The sequence below is a fragment of the Myotis daubentonii genome, chromosome X (assembly GCF_963259705.1).
Source record: "Myotis daubentonii chromosome X, mMyoDau2.1, whole genome shotgun sequence".
Classification (NCBI taxonomy): domain Eukaryota; kingdom Metazoa; phylum Chordata; class Mammalia; order Chiroptera; family Vespertilionidae; genus Myotis; species Myotis daubentonii.
This window is the reverse complement of record NC_081861.1, coordinates 104693565-104710723: the sequence shown is the minus strand read 5'-3', so window position 1 is coordinate 104710723 and position 17159 is coordinate 104693565. Positions and strand designations below refer to the sequence as shown.

The window sequence follows — 17159 nt, the reverse complement described above, 5'->3', positions numbered from 1 at the left end:
ACAACTGGGAATCGCCGGTCACTATGACACACACTGACTACCAGAGAGCACATGCTCAATGCAGGAGCTGCCCCCTGGTGGTCAGTGTGCTCCCACAGGGAGAGCTCTGTTCTGCCACAAGCCAGGCTGATGGCTGCCAGCACAGTGGTGGTGGCAGGAGCCTCTCCCGCCTCCTCAGCAGCGCTAAGGATATCTGACTGCAGCTTAGGCCTGCTCTCCGCTAGCAAGTGGACATCCCCCAAGGGCTCCCGGGCTGCCAGAGGGATGTCTGACTGCCAGCTTAGGCCCGATCCCTCAGGGAGCGGGCCTAAGCCAGCAGCTGAACATCCCCCGAGGGGTCCCAGACTGTGAGAGGGCACAGGCCAGGCTGAGGGACCCCCTGAGTACACAACTTTTTGTGCACCGGGCCTCTAGTATTAACATAAAAGTACCAGTCTAATATATCTCTGTCCAACCATATTTTACAGTGAAAAAATCAAATCCATTTCTATAAATTAGTGATTTTCAAAAAGTAATTAGATATTGATTTACAGTACATTAACTTGGGAATCTAAACATAAATTATTTAGATAAGATTGTGTTAGATGCTTTGTGTTTTAAGACATCACCTGGTACATCACTTTTCATAAAATATAAATGTAGTCACTGACTTTTGAAGGTACATACAATGCCCTGTGGCTGGTGGGACATCTCCCAAACAGTCTCTAACATTTGGGAAGCGTAAGAATCCCCTGTGATGTGCAGTTTTAGTTCTCAAAGTCAACTTTCTAGTGGAGCCAGACTCAATTCCAAGTGATATATACTCATTTCTTAAGCCTATTATGCAGAGCCTGATCATAACCATACAGTTTCTAAGGTGATACACTCACCAGTCAAAAATCATTCTTTGAGTTCAACTTCAAAATGTAATCCAAGTCTTAATGTAACTGAGGAATAAGTAAATGTTTAGTCACATTTTCCTCACAATATTTTTATTTGCCTTTTAACAACCTCTTTTTTAAAAATCAGGTAAATTCCAAGTCTAGTGGAATTGGCCTTATTCTGGATTTTGTCACATTTCCTACGTATTCCGATTAAAACTCACTAGGTTTTTGTCTTGTCACCTGGGTAATTCTCTACATCACTACCACTGCCCCTGATTGCCCTGTCAACATTGATCAGAAGATTCAAATTTTAACACCTCTCATTTTTAAGTAGAAAAAGTTTTACCACAACTACTGCCTCTTCTGAGTTCAAAATATTTAATTGATACATAAGACAATTTATGTTTCAGTTTCTGATGTAACAGACCAATTAACTAAGAAGTACTTTTTATAATTTTCCAAGTTCATCAGAAAAACAATTTTGCAATGACTTTTAAATCAGTTTCAGAATCATATTCAAGTGAGTAATTAATATATATCAATCAGTAGTCAGAAATAGCATAAGGGTTAGGATCATGGACTCCAGAATCAGATAGACCAGGGGTGCTTTGTTAACTCTCTGACATTGTTAGCTCTTTGAGCCTATTTCCTCTTCTTCAAAATGGGCATAATAAGAGTACTGAATTCATTGAGTTACCACAAGAATTAAATGGTACAATACATGTAAAGTTCTTAGCACTATGCCTGGTACATTTTAATTGCACAATGAATGATAGTTCTTATTAACAACTAAAGCTGACAAATTACTTGCATGAGAAATTAAAGGAGGTGATGTACCATATTTTAACCTATTAAATAATTATGCTCATCCTCCTTCTAAATTAATTTTCAAATATCACACTGGATAGAATAGTTTCTGATTCCACATTGCTACTATTAAATATATATTTACTGTTACAATTTTAATATTGAAAAAATGTCGTTCAAAAAACTAAAAATGGAACTCCCATTTGACCCCGTGATCCCACCTCTAGGAATATATCCCAAGAAAACAGAAACACCAATCAGAAAGGATATATTCACCCCTATGTTCATAGCAGCACAATTCACCATAGCTAAAATCTGGAAACAGCCTAAGTGCCCATAAGTAGATGAATGGATTAGAAAACTGTGGTACATCTATACGATGGAATACTACACTGCTGTAAAAAAGAAGGAATTCTTACCATTTGCAACAGCATGGATGGAACTGGAGAGCATTATACTAAGTGAAATAAGCCAGTCAATGAAGGAAAAATACCACATGATCTCACTCATTTATGGATAATAAAGACCATTATAAACTTATGAACAAAAATAGAAACAGAGGCAGAGCAGCCTAGAACAGACTGTCAAACTACAGCAGGAAGGCCGGGGAGGGTTGGGGGGCAGGAGGAGGGGGTAAGAGATCAACCAAAGGACTTGTATGCATGTATATAAGCATAACCAATGGACATAAGACACTGGGGGTTAGGGGAGGCCAGGGGATTGTCAAGGGCGGGGAAAAAAGGAGACATATGTAATACTCTTTGTAATACTTTAAGCAATAAAACAATTTAAAAAATAAAATAGACCAAAGGAAAAAAAATGTACTTTGGTGAAACAATTTGCTGAGTGGTAGTTGTAAAATAGACAAAATTTTCTTATGTTAGAATTGTTAACTGAGATGAATATTCTCCAGTGTTTAAAAGGTGAAGTTATCCTCATCTTGACACTGTTGGAAATAACTTAAGCAAAAATGTTTGCCTTCACTCCAACTCTTTGATCGGGTCTCATTTCAAGAAAGAACTAAGCCAAAGGGACAGAACTCAGACTAAAGTGGCAGTGCCTTCCTGATAAATTTAGGATATTTACGGAATCATAAAAAGCAACCTTTACTGCCTATGGTTCCTTCTAGGATTTTATGGTTTCTAGCACTGTTGATGGGAATGCAGATTGGTACAGTCACTGTGTAGTTGGTCCGATGGTTGTGGGTTATTGTTAAGCTGGTACAGTCACTGTGGAGAGTAGAATAGAATTACCTCAAAATATTGAAAATAAGGAGTCCTGCATTTGGTCATACCCTCCAAACTGAAATGGCCATCTAACCATTCTCAGTAGCCACAGGGCAGGAAAAGAAAAAAAACCCGCCCGAGGTGATACAGCCCCGCCCCACCCTCAGGAGTCTTGTATGCCACAGCCTGCTTTTGGACCTTTTCAGAGGAAACAAAAGCAGATGCCAAGCTTACAGGTTTGAATAGTCTCAAAGCTTCAGTGACTGGACTGGGGAAGGGGCCATATGTCCCACTATCCTGGGAACCTGACTGCTACTGTCCCCATATGAGAAAGCTAATAAAAACTTCCTATTTCCAGCCAATCTCACTGGACTGCATACTAGAATTTCTGCCCAGCCAAGGGCAGAGTAATATTTTGGGTCACTTGCAGAGTAGTAGCTCTGTGATACGGAAACACATCCATCACATTCCGTAAAATATGAACAGCACCTCCCCTCCCTAAAGTTCTTTCAGAAACAGACTTTTAAGTGATTAAGATTGACAGCTGGCTAGCAGGCCAAGGTGGGCAGAGGCGGAGCCCAGGGAACCAGGGAAAGTTTGCTGACCAGCCCTGGGCCCCATACTACTAACAAACCTACTTTAGAGGGCAGATTGGCCCCTGCTACTTGTAGATAAATCTTAGGGAGATAGACACAAACACTACATCACTTGGAGCTTCAAGCTGGTTGCTGAAAGCAAAAGGACAATTTCTGACAGTGGCGAGCACCTAAGTACCTCACAGGAAGCCCAGAATTGGCAGACAGAATAGTCAGCCTCAGTCATCAGAAAAGCAAATCTAAATGGAGCTCCCATGAGGCACTAAAGTCTGCTGAACCAAAAGTAATTTCACTTTTTTTCTCTCTTTTCTTTTTCTTTTCTTCTCTTTTTTCTTTGTTCCTCTTTCCTTTATTTTTCCCTTTTTAATTTATCTTCTTTACCTATCTGTGTTTTATTTGTTATTATTCTAGTCTCTATTGTTTTGTTTACATATCTAATTTTCCTCGTCCTTTTTCCTATTCAATATTTTCCTTTTTTAACTAATCATTTTTTTTCTTTTCTTTCTCTTTTCTCTTTCTCCTGCTTTCTCATATTTTATCCTTTTCTTATTTTAGCTCTATGTGCTTTCTCCTCATTTTCAATTTTTTTCTTTTCTTTCCTTCTGCCTTTATTTTAAACAATTTTCCTTCCTCTATTCCCTTAAATTTTTATTCTTATTTTTCTTTATCAGTTCTGGATCTACCCCCCCCCCCCCGCTTTTATTTTTTTGTTTGCGCTTTTTTGGTTGGTTTGTTTTGTTTTCTCATATTTATTTATTTATTTTCTGTCATTTTTGCTCTATTTTCTCTTTCTTAATTCTATCTTCTCTGGTGGTTGCTTTCATTGGTGCTGTAGGGGCCTTGTGTATGCTTTTGTTTTGTTCCTCTTGTTTCATGTCTTGTGATTTATTTTGTTTTGTTCCATCAGCACCTCCACAACAGCTCACATGACATGGACAGAGGTGAGTCACATAGTCGGCCAGCCTGAGAGGACACTCCATCCACAAAAGGGACAATAACATTCAAGACCCAACTACAACAGGAGAACCTGAGTAATACAAACAAGAGGCTTTCCTAGAGCACCAGTTTCAGGAGATGTAAGAGAATGCACCACTGGGTCCTATAAAACACCTATTACATAAGACCAACCCACAGAGTTTGGGAGACATAGCAGTTTGATCTAATACATAGGAATGAAATCAAGGGGACAAAGAAATAAACCCCAAATTACAGAAAAGGAGGAATCACCAAGAAAGGAACTAAACCAAATGAAGGCAAGCAATTTGTCAAATAAAGAATTTACAGTAACTATAATAAGGGTACTCAAAAAACTCAGTGAGAACTGCAAATAACTTACTGAGTATTACAAGGGACTTAATGAGAATTACACCAACATGAAAAGGTAGGTTGAAAAATAAGTAAGAATGAATTGAAAATGAGTAATGACATACCTGAAATAAAGAAGATGCTGGGAGGATTCAACAGTAAACTAGAAGAAGCTGAGGACTGAATCAATAAATTAAAAGACAAAGTAGAAAAAAAAAACCATTCAGAGCAGCAAATGAAAAAAAAAATTTTTAAAGCAGGCAAGGCTAAGGAAGCTTTGAGATAACATGAAACATAACATTTACATCATAGAGGTACCAGAAGGAGGAGAATCTGAGAAAGGAATAGAGAGCCTGTATGAACAAATAATGACAGAAAAATTCCCTAACCTGGTGAAGGAAAAAGTCACGCAAGTTCAAGAAACACAGAGTCCCAATCAAGATGAACTCCAAAAGACCCAAACCTAGGCACATAATAATTAAAATGGCAAATATTAGGGACAAAGAAAGAATCTTAAAGGAAGCAAGAGAGAGACAGAAAGTTACCTAAAAGGGAGCTCCCATTAGATTGTCACCTGATTTATCAACAAAAACACTTCAGCCCAAAAAGGAGTGGCAAGAACTATACAAAGTTATGAAAACCAAGGGAATGAATCTGAAACTACTCTATCCCGCAAGGCTATCATTCAAAATTGAAGGTGAATTAAAGAACTTCACAGACAAAAAAAGGGCTAAGAGCTTATTATCACCAAACCAGCACTGAAAGAAATGCTAAAGGGGCTATTGTAAGAAGAAGAAATAGAGAAAAAGGGAACACGGGCATAAAGAATAAGAAAGGCAACAAATAAATACCTATAAATAATAACCTTAAATGCAAATTGCTTAAATGCTCCAATCAAAAGACATATGGTAACTGAATAGATAAGAAAACATGAATATATATAATTTCTACAAGAGACCCACCACAGAACAAAGGTCTCACACAAAATGAAAATGAATGGATAGAAAATATTTCCCAGACAAATGGAAATTAAAAAAGCTTGGGTAACAATACTCATATCTGACAAAATAGATTTTGAAGTGAAAGCTATAATAACAACTAATAAAGGCTACTTCATGATACTAAAGGGACCCATACAACAAGAGGATATATCTCTGGTAAGCTTATATGCACCCAATAGAGGAGTACCCAAATATGTAAAATAACTTCTGGAGAATTTTAAGGAAGAGATCAACAGCAATACAGTCATAGTAGGGGATTAAAACACCTCACTGACATCAATGCATATATCTTCTAGACAAAAAGTCAACATGGAAACTGAAAACCTAAACACCACACTGGATCAGATGGAATTAATTGACATTTTTAGAACATTTTACCCCAAAGCTATAAAATATACATTCTTTTCAAGTGCACATGAGATATTTTCAAAGATAGACCAAATGTTAGCACATAAATTACTTCTCTTCAAGTTCAAGACTGAAATCATATCAAGCATCGTCTCAGATCACAATGCCATGAAATTATAAACAAACTATAATAAAAACAATCAAACACAAAAAGGCTAAACAGCATGCTATTAAACAATGAATGGGTTACCAAAGAAATAAAAGAATAAGTAAAACACATCCTGGAAAAAAATGAAAATTAAAACTCAACAGTTCTAAATCTATTAGAAACAGTGAAAGCAGTCCAGAGAAGGAAGTTCACAGCTTTACAGGCCCACCTAAGATGAAAGGAAGAAAGAACGAAAGAAAGAAAGGGAGGGAGGGAGGGAGAGAGAGAGAGAAGAAAGGAAGAAAGAAAGAAAGAAAGAAAGAAAGAAAGAAAGAAAGAAAGAAAGAAAGAAAGAAAGAAAGAAAGAAAGGAAGAAAGAAAGAAAGAAAGACTAATAAGTTGCCTAGCCCTACAGCTTAAAGAATCAGAAAGAGAACAACAAGAAAAGCCCAGAGTAAGTAGAAGGAATGAAATAATAAAGATCAGAACAGAAAGAAATAATATAGAGAAAAAAATAAAAAACCAGTCTTATTCAACATAGTATTGGAAGTCCCAGCCACAGTGATGAGACAAGAAAACATGAAAGGCATCCAAATTGGAAAGGAGGAAGTAAAATCCTCATTATTTGCAGATGACATGATATTGTACATAGAAAACCCTAAAGACTCCACACACACAAAAATACTAGGTTTAATAAATGAATTCAGCAACGTAGCAGGATAAAAAAATTAATACCCAGAAATCTATGGCATTTGTATATACAAATAATGAACTCTCAGAAAGAGAAACTTAAAAAAAAAACAATCCCATTTATTACTGCAACAAAAAAATTAAGGTACTTAGGAATAAACTTAACCAAGGAGGTAAAAGAACTATACTGGGAAAACTAGAGGACATTGAAAAAAGAGATAGCAGAAGATATAAACAAGTGGAAGAATATACTGTGTTCATGGATTGGTAGAATCAACATCATTAAAATGTCCATACTACCCAAAGCAATCTATAGATTCAATGCAACCCTTATTAAAATACCAATGCCATATTTCACAGATAAAGAAAAAAAAACACTCCAAAAATTTATATGGAACCAAAAAAGACCCCCAAATAGTTGCAGCAACGTTGAAAAAGAAGAACAAAGTTGGAGGGATCAGAATACCAGATGTCAAGTTATACTGCAAAGCCACTGTACTCAAAACAGCCTGGTACTGGAACAAAACAGACATATAGATCAATGGAACAGAACAGAGAGCCCAGAAGTATATCCAAGCCATTATGCTCAATTAATATTTGAGAAAGGAGGCAAGAGCATACAACCGAGACAAGATAGTCTCTTCATTAAGTGGTATTGTGAAAATTGGACAGGTGGATGCAAAAAAAAAAAAAAAAAAAAAAAGGAAACTAGATCACCAATTTACACCATACACGAGGATAAACTCAAAATGGATAAAAGACTTAAATGTTAGTTGTGAAACTATAAAAATAGAATAAGAAACCATATGCAGCAAAATCTCACACCTCTCTCAACCTCTCTAATAGCAATACATTTACCAATACATCTCCTAGGGCAGTGATGGCGAACCTTTTGAGCTCGGCGTGTCAGCATTTGAAAAACCCTAACTTAATTCTGGTGCCATGTCACATATAGAAATTATTTTTATATTTGCAACTATAGTAAAACAAAGACTTATATTTTTGATATTTATTTTATATATTTAAATGCCATTTAACAAAGAAAAATCAACCAAAAAAATGAGTTCGCGTGTCACCTCTGACACGCGTGTCATAGGTTCGCCATCACTGTCCTAGAGCAAAGGAAACTTAGGAGAAAATAACAACTGGGACTACATCAAAATAAAAATCTCCTGCACAGCAAAAGAAACCATTAACAAAATTAAAAGAGAGCCAGCTGCACAGGTGAACATATTTGTCAATGATACATCTGATAAGAGGTTAATTTTCAAACTATATAAGGAACTCATACAACCTAACAAAAGGAAGATAAGCAAAAATAGGCAAAGGACCTAAATAGACACTTATCCAAGTGGACATACAGAAGGCCAAGAGACATATGAAAAAATGCTCAAAGTCACTAATTATCTGAGAGATACAAGTTAAAACGACAATGAGGTATCACCTCACACCTGTCAGAATGGCTATCATCAACAAACCACAAGTGTTGGTGAGGATGCAGAGAAAAAGGAACCCTAGTATACTGCTGATGAGAATGCAGACTGGTGCAGCCACTGTGGAAAACAGTATGGCGTTTCCTCAAAAAATTAAAAATGGAACTCCCATTTGACCCAATGATCCCATTTCTAGGAATATATCTTAAGAATCCCCAAATACCAATCAGAAAGAATATATGCACTCCTGCGTTCATAGTAGTTAAATTTACAATAGCTAAGATTTGGAAACAGCCCACGTGCCCATCAGGATATGAGTGGATAAAAAATCTATTGTTCATCTTTTCAAAATGGAATACTATATGGCTGTAAAAAGGAAGGAACTTTTCCCATTTTCAATGGTATGGATGGACCTGGATAGTTTTATGCTAAGCAAAATAAGCCAGTCAGAGACAGATAAGTATCACATGATCTCACTCATATGTGGAATCTAATGAACAAAATAAATTGATGAACAAAATAGATCCAGAGACATAGAAGCATGGAACAGACTGATGAATTTCAAAGGGAAGGCGGAGGTTGGGGATTGGTGGGGAGGGATTACCCGGGGAACTTATATGCATATAGGCAGAGCCCATGGACCCAGACAATAGTGTGGTGAAGGCTTGGGATGTGGGGGTGCAGGCTTGCATCGGTCAATGGGAAAAATAAGCAAATGGGACATCTGTAATACTTTCAACAATAAAGATACATTTTTTAAAATTGTAAATAGAATTGCCTTGCCCTGGCCAGTGTCATTCAGTGGTTAGAGTGTCCACCCATGCACCAAAGGATTTCAGGTTCAATTGCTGCTCAGGAGCATGTGCCTGGGTTGCAAGTTTGATCCCTAGCCCCAGTCAGGGAGCATGTGGAAGCAACCAATTAATGTGTCTCTCTCACATCGATGTTTCTCTCTCTCCCCCTCTCTCCTTCCCTTCCACTCTCTCTCAAAATTAACAGGAAAAATATCCTCAGGTGAGGATTATAAATAAGAGTTCAGTATGTGAATCTGCAATCCCACTTCTGGTAATTTATCCAAAGAAACCCGAAACACTAATTTGAAAGAACATATCGCCCTATGTTCATTGCAGCATTATTTACAATAACCAAGATTTGGCTCAGTGTCAATCAATAGGTGAGTGGACAAAAAAGTGGAGGTACATTTTACACAATGGGATACTACTTGGCTGTAAAAAAAAAAAAAAAAAAAAACAGAAGGAAATCTTACCCTTTGCAACAGCAGGGATGAACCTGGAGATTATTATTCTAAATGAAGTAAGCCAGTCAGAGAAAGACAAGTACCATATGATTTCATTCATGTGGAATCTACTGAACAAAATGAACTGACAAACAGAGAGAAGACTGACAGCTGGGGTGGAGCTGGGGCTGGAGGGGTGGAGGAATTGAGCAAAAAAAGAAAAAAAAACAAAAAAGTAATGGACAAAGACAACAGTGTGGTGATTGCAGGGGGAGGGGCATAGGGGAGGAGGAAGAGAGTATAGGGGGGATAAATGTGTTTTTTTTTTATTAAATCTTTATTGTTCAGATTATTACATTTGTTCCTCTTTTTTCCCCCCATAACTCCCCTCCACCCAGTTCCCACCCCACCCTCCTCCCTCACTCCCCATCCAATGTCCTCATCCATAGGTGCACGATTTTTGTCCAGTCTCTTCCCGCATAAGGGGGGATAAATATTGATGGACAGAGACTTGGAGTGTTGGACACATAATACAATGAACAGCTGATGTATTGTAGAATTGTGCACCCGAAACCTGCATGATTTTGTTAACCAGTGTCACCCCAATAAATTCAATAAAATATTTTAAGCCACCTTTTTATTATGTTGGTCTATAGCCACGCAGACAATTTTCAGGGAGAGAAATTAATACCTAATAGTTCAATATGTAGCACAAATGTTACTTTAAAATGTGCCTTTGGTTAGGTGGCTCAGTTGCTTGGAGCATTGTTCCATACACCAAAAGGTTCAATTCCCAGTCAGGGCACATTGCAGGTTTGATCCCGTCAGGGCATGTACAAAAGGCAACCGATCAATGTTTCTCCCTCACATGGATGTTCTCTCTCTATCTTTCTCCCCTTCCTCTCTCCCTAAAATCAACAAAAACATATCCTCTCGTGAGGAAAATAAATAAATAAACATGAGACAAATAAATAAATGTACATGAGAATGGCATTACTAACCTCCCTACCTCCCCCACTCTCATGCAGATTATGGATATAGACACATTTGCTTGGTTGTTAGGTAGGCATCCTCCAGCCTTTTTCTTTATTTTCAGAAATCATCCCATCTTAAATGGCAATTATAGATTCCTAATCATATTACAAGATTTTAATGTACTATTGACGTATCTCTGTTCAATACCTATACACTAAGTGGATGTGTAAACAACACCGTATTTAGGAGTGGTTTCTTATGTCAGTTCTGCCATTTGCAGCTCTTGATCTTAAGTACATTGATCTTAAGCAATGTACCTTATGTTTCTTGGTCTTAGAGATACCCCCTCTGATTACATGACATGGATCTAATAATAGCACTTAACTCACAATGTTGCTTTAAGAATAAAATTAATTGAGATAATTATGTAAAGCACAAGGCACAATGCCTGACATATATGATGATTAAATAAATATTAGCCTTTACTATCACAAAAGGCAAATCTTTATTAATCATGTTAATGAAAGGGTAATGAAACATAAAAAAATCTAGCAGCACTGACTCTGAATAGTTTTAAATATACAACCTTTGAAATTGTCATTATATTTTAAAACTCTTTTTAAATTTTGCCTCAATTCTGGCATCTACAGCACTTTGAAACAACTAATAAAACCAAAATGTGAGAGAGTGGGCTAGAAAATAATTCCTTTGCTTGGAATTCTTAACTACTGTCCAAATGTAAAAAGTCAGCTTTTCCTCTCATATTACTAAAAACCATGAGCTTAAATCAGTTTTCCCTTCTCTCTTAATGTACAGTTGTTTAATCTTGGTCTGGATTGAGAAGTAATTAAGTGTCATGTTTAAAAGGCCTCCTGGTAGACTGCAAAATAGATCTGAAAGAAAACAGATGGTCAGATAGTCACCAACAGATTCTCAATCTGTTTATCTTTATCAGTAAGTAATGAAATATAACATTCACCAATTATAATTCAGTTAAATCAGAAAATATTCCTTTAAAAGATATATGTTTGATTGCACAGTATATATTTTAGAAAATAATTTAAAGATTAACTACAGAGAATTTGAACATTTGACCCGATTGTGTGTGGGGCTTCAATTTATTTTATTTTTTGAGGCTAACCCAGGGGAAGGACTGACTTTAAGGTTTATTGATCAAAACCCTTCCTCAATAGTGTAACTAGTCTTTGAGCTAGAGATAAATGCATTTTATTCTTCTTATTCTTCTCTCCTACCAGATTATGAATCTTTTACTAAATTCCATAATATATTCTTCCTTACAACTATTTGACTTTTAAGTGTCTTTTTTAAAAATATGTATGTTTTTATTGATTTTAGAGAGAGAGGACGGGAGAGGGAGAGAGAGAGAGAAACATCAATGGTAAGAGAGAATCATAAATCAGCTGCCTCCTACACGAACCTACTGGGGATGCAGCCTGCAACCAGGGTATGTGCCCTGACTGGGAATTGAACCAGGAACCTCTTGGTTCATGGGTTGATGCTCAACCACTGTGCAACACTGGCTGGGCATAAGTACCTTTTTAAATACTCAAGAATCATCACCATTGATAACTGTATTTTCCAAGCCATTTTAAGTTGGACCAAATTATTCCAAATATTCCATCATTGCTGTGAAATTTAGGAAGTCAGTCATCAAACAGAGGGCACCCAGCTGAAGGCACTGATCTTGAGTTCCTACATTTGCCATGTAAAAAACTGCCCAGTTTCCACTGTTAAAGACATCCAAAATGCATGTCCAGTCATCTGATGAACAGTTTCTGATTTTGCTCCTTTAAGTAGTTTATAAGTACCTTTAAAAAGAATTCAATCAAACCTTAGAAGCTATGCAAAGACCACTGCATACATCAAATCAATGTTTGATTTATAAATACAGAGACAGAGAGGCAACAAAGTTGTCACCGAAGATGCAATTAATTGAGAATTATATAGATGAAGAACTGTGGCTTATCGTTCTATGTCCTTATCTGAATGAGGAAAATACTGTGACTAGTGACTCATGCACTGGCTATCATGAGTGTTCATTTTACTCACTTGTTTTTATAACATGTACACTGAATACTGCCATACAGACAATGTATGCATATTTCATTTGCTATATGGATAACCAAGTAGTTTATGCTTTAGCAGTCATAAAAGAAATCATTTTACAATAGTTATCCCATAAATAAAACTCACAGAAATCATCTATCTACCACAACTTTAAAATTTCTACATAAATCATACCTAGAATGCATAGAGGCCACAAAATGGAGATCATTATAGATCTAAGGGAAAAAAGTATAGAAGGAAAACTCCTAAACCAGTTTAAACCAACCTATTATCACTCTAATAATCCCAACCAAAGGCCAATGTTGATTTTTGTTAAAAGCTATTGAAATTTAGTAAGCTATATAAGCTCTGTGCTTACTATTCCTTTTCTATTAAAAGTAAATTTATGGGCTATTACAATCTCAAGAAAATCATACTGTACATTACTGTTATAGTGAATCAAGATATGCATGAACAGTTATGAACATGCAGAAATCACTTCCTATAGACTGACAGTTTGGGAGTTGCATTCCTTCTAAATGGTTTCCATAAAACAAAATAGTATTAAGACCTGAATTTCATACCTTGACCTATAAAAAATCAGTTCCAAATGTGCATGTCTTCCCAATCTCCCTGATCTTGAATGAATAGTCATCTATTCCACTTACTGGCATTCACCTTTAAACATACTATCCCTCCTTCACACTAGCCCCCTTTTTTCCCTATTCCCCTATATGTATATGTCCAGGCAATTGTTCCACTTAGAAGACTTACTTCTTTCCATACCTCTCACCTTATGTTAACGTTTATCTCCTTATTCCTCCTAGCTGTCAAGCATCAATGGGAAGATATATATCTTGTTGTTTAAACACATAACTTGGGTTCAGACAACTTGTATGTGATTCAAGCTCTGTGATTTACTAGTTATGTGACCTTGAGAAACCTGTTTAACCTCTCTGAATCTGTATTTCCTTATCTTAAAAATAGAGATAATCATAGTGTCTAATTTATAGGACTACAGTTGTCAAGAAAAAATGAGATAATATCTGAAACACTTTAAGTGTTTCTAGCATTATTATAGTTACTATCAAGAAATCCATTGCAAAAACCAACATACTTGCTTTAATTTCTAAACTTGAAAAGCAAGTGTTACTCTTCCATATTGGGACAGAATTGAGTACTAGTTTAAAAACTTTTTTTAAAAATCAGGCTATGAGGTAGGCTTTGAGGTAAAGGGCAACTTGAGAAAAAGAATGTTAATAGATCCTATGCTGCCTGATTAAACATCTAATATTTGTTATTTTTATGACAACAATTAGGAGGAGTCAGAAAACCATCAGAGATTACCAATACAAAACCAATAGCTATATTTTAAATGTCCTTCAGAGAACTACACTTAGTCACTTAATAGGAATACCTCTGTGCAATTGTTGGGTTCCCATTATGATGTTTGCTGCAAATTTTCTAAATTGTATCTTAAAACAACATTGCATCAGTCTTTGAGGAAAACCCTTAGTATTGTAAACTGAAGTGTCCCCATTTATTGTATAAAGGATCTCTTCCTGAAGTACACTCAATTTATACTGTTTTAGTATTATTTGAAAGTGCTGTAAGATTATAATAAAACAAGGATTTATTTTGGTAATATGCAGTAGAACATTGGTAACAGGTGCATAAGAAGTATTGCTGCAACAACAGACAAATCTCTAATTATCCATAAGAAAACAAAATTGAAACAAAACACAGGAGCATAAATATTTACTTGCATAGTCTTCAACAATGGAGGCTAAAAATGGACATAATAGGAGAGAGCAATCATTTTTCAGGCTCTTAGAAACTTATCTAAACAAAGAGAGAGGTACAATTGCTCTTACATGAACAGAAATTCTGAAAGGAGTTTCTTCTTGACTCTGCTTCCAAGGAAGAATAAATAGCAATATTGAAACTGCTTTATCACCCAAAGTGAAGCTAATTTCTTGATCTGTTCAATCTAAGTAAAGGTTTAACTAAAGGTATTAAGCTGGTCTTTAAAATTTTACAATCATTGCGTTGTACTTGATACTCTGAACAACTCACATATTACTTTGAAATATAAAAATTAATATACATGAAAAATAAGAAGGCAAGGAGCTCATAAGGTTCAAAGGCAATATAAAACATTTTCTTTTGTTCACCCTAACTTTGCTGAAAAAATGTAAGGTTAGGTATTCTATTTCAAAACTGTCTAAGCAACCCGCACATGGTGGCCAAAAAGACAAAGTTAAAGATTCAATCAGGGTTCTTGTGATTTCACACAACCTTCAGTTCTACTCCAAAATCTCTTTGGTGGTAAATAAACAAACCAAAAACATGGGAAAGCTGGTGTTCTGAAGCTCAGAAGAGGGAGGGGGTTCCTACATCCTGCATCTGAACCCACACATCCGCTCTGTTGGCTTTTCTCTTGAGGTGTAAACACTTTCACTTATCATGGATATACACTAAGCGTTCACCCTTTTGCTACCCATAGCTACTGAAAATTGTTTATCCTTTTGCTACCCACAGCTGTTGAAAATTATTATAAATTAAGAGCATGTGAATGGGGGAGGGGGTTATCCTATCATTTGAAGAAACAGCAACTTTAATCTTCCACTGCATAAGCTACTCCTTAGTTCTCTTTCAATTTTTCAATGCATTTGAAGCAGTTAGGAACTGTTAGAAGTAAAATCTTTTGAAAGAAAATTAAAAAAAAGAAAAGACAAAATAAGGGACAATATGGGAGGGGAAAAACAAATCCCTCATCCTTAATTTTTTTTTAAACCTACAACTTTGTTTCCTTGTTCTCAACTTCCCCTCTCATTCTGCTTAGTTCTAACAATCTTTAGACTTAAGTTAAACACCCTCTCCTATATACTAGCAAAATAACTCTCTGAAAATAAACACAATGCCTCAGTGGGCCTTCACTCAGTCATTATCAGTTAGAGCATGATTAACATCCTTTACAGATGTGCACTTCTGCCCTGTACCTCAGTAACTAGAGCACATATGTCAAATGTCCCACTTTTGAAACTCACCAGTATGTGATTTTTTCCATGACTTCTTCACCTAACCTTAAAGACTCTCTGGCACCAACTCTCATCTACTAAAACTCGGTAGCTTTCTTTTTCCTTCAAAGAAGAAACGTGGCCCTAACGTCACTTCACAAGGCAAACAAAGCTAAATTCTATGAAAAATGAAATCGATGCAACAAAGGGAAGAAAGGAAAAAAGGAGGGGGTGGGGTGGGGATGTCTTTCGAAAGAAAAGCTGCCAGAATTTCTGCAATTTAATGATTATCCGCAGCAGAAGACTGCTGTGTAGAAAAACAAAAAAGGTGGGCTCCCCACCCTTCTTACCGCCGTAGAGCCTGAGGAAGATGCAATATACACACGGATCACCATCCTGGGAACAGTGGTTGAGGTTGTTTGGGTCCTGCAAATGGCTTGAGAGCAGCTGCAGCAACGGCTGGAATTGAGCTAGGAGCTGAGCAGAGGTTGGAAGAGAAGGGTGGGGGAATGGGGAAGGCTGATCTCGCCAGAACCCCGCCTCCTCCCTTGGCTGCTCTCACTGTGCTGGGAACTCTGTAGTCCCTGCCCCAAATCCCGGAAGACACAGACTTGTTTGCATCATTTCTTTTTTTTTTTTTTTTTTTAAATAGAGATTCTCGAATAGCACCGCGAGATCTGTTGAAACATTACTTTTTGACGATTGCCGCCTCGAGAAGAGGAATAGAAGAAGCAGGAAAAAAAAAAAAAAGGAGCTTTTAATTAAATTAGACTAGAATGAAGGACATTTTCCCGTGGAGACTAAAAGTTCTGCATATAACTTTCTGCTCAGAAATGTATGCAAAAAAGAAGACAGATATTCCTTGAAAGAGGAAGCTGTATGTTGAATCCAGACACTAGTAAGAAAGCCCAGGCTTTCAGAACCTTGTACATTTTAATACTCCTATTAATTATGTAGTGATTGTTCTGATGTTGGATGGCAGCAGGAATTGGGCACTGAAGGACTGAGCGATGCCACAGAAGGTTTTAAAAAGTTTCAGGTTTCCCTAAGCCCAGAAAAGGCAGAATTGGGTTTCTTTGTGAGCTTTGCTTTTTGTTAAGTTAGGGGATCCTGCTTCTGTGAGAATACTCAGGAAGACTGATTGACTGGCAAACAAGAATGGAGAAAGAAATTGAAAACCAATAAAAATTGAAAGTGCAGTGTTAGAAAGTAAATGAGTTTTTGTTTTGTTTTGTATTGTTTGCTTAATAACTGACTGAGGAAAGGGTGTTTGGATCCTATGTTGTAGGAGATGTTGAAATGGTAAGCAGAAAAAGAGAGAAAAAGGCTATTTACAGCTCTAGGGAAATTAGCGAACAAAAATGTCCAGAGAGGGACCATATACCTCAGACTGTAATTTCAAATTTCCAAATTATGTCAAATGAACAGAATTAAAGAACTTGC

General features: G+C 36.6%; 1 protein-coding gene across 1 annotated transcript in view; it reads right to left on the bottom strand.

Annotated features, from left to right (window-relative positions):
• SH3BGRL (SH3 domain binding glutamate rich protein like) overlaps positions 1 to 16297 on the bottom strand; it is an 85390-nt gene extending 69093 nt beyond the window's left edge. Inside the window, exon 1 of the mRNA XM_059680345.1 lies at positions 16067 to 16297. Coding sequence (XP_059536328.1) covers positions 16067 to 16111 — 45 coding nt within the window. The 5' untranslated portion in view covers positions 16112 to 16297. The remainder of the gene's footprint in view (positions 1 to 16066) is intronic.
• Between the last annotated feature and the right edge of the window lie 862 nt (positions 16298 to 17159).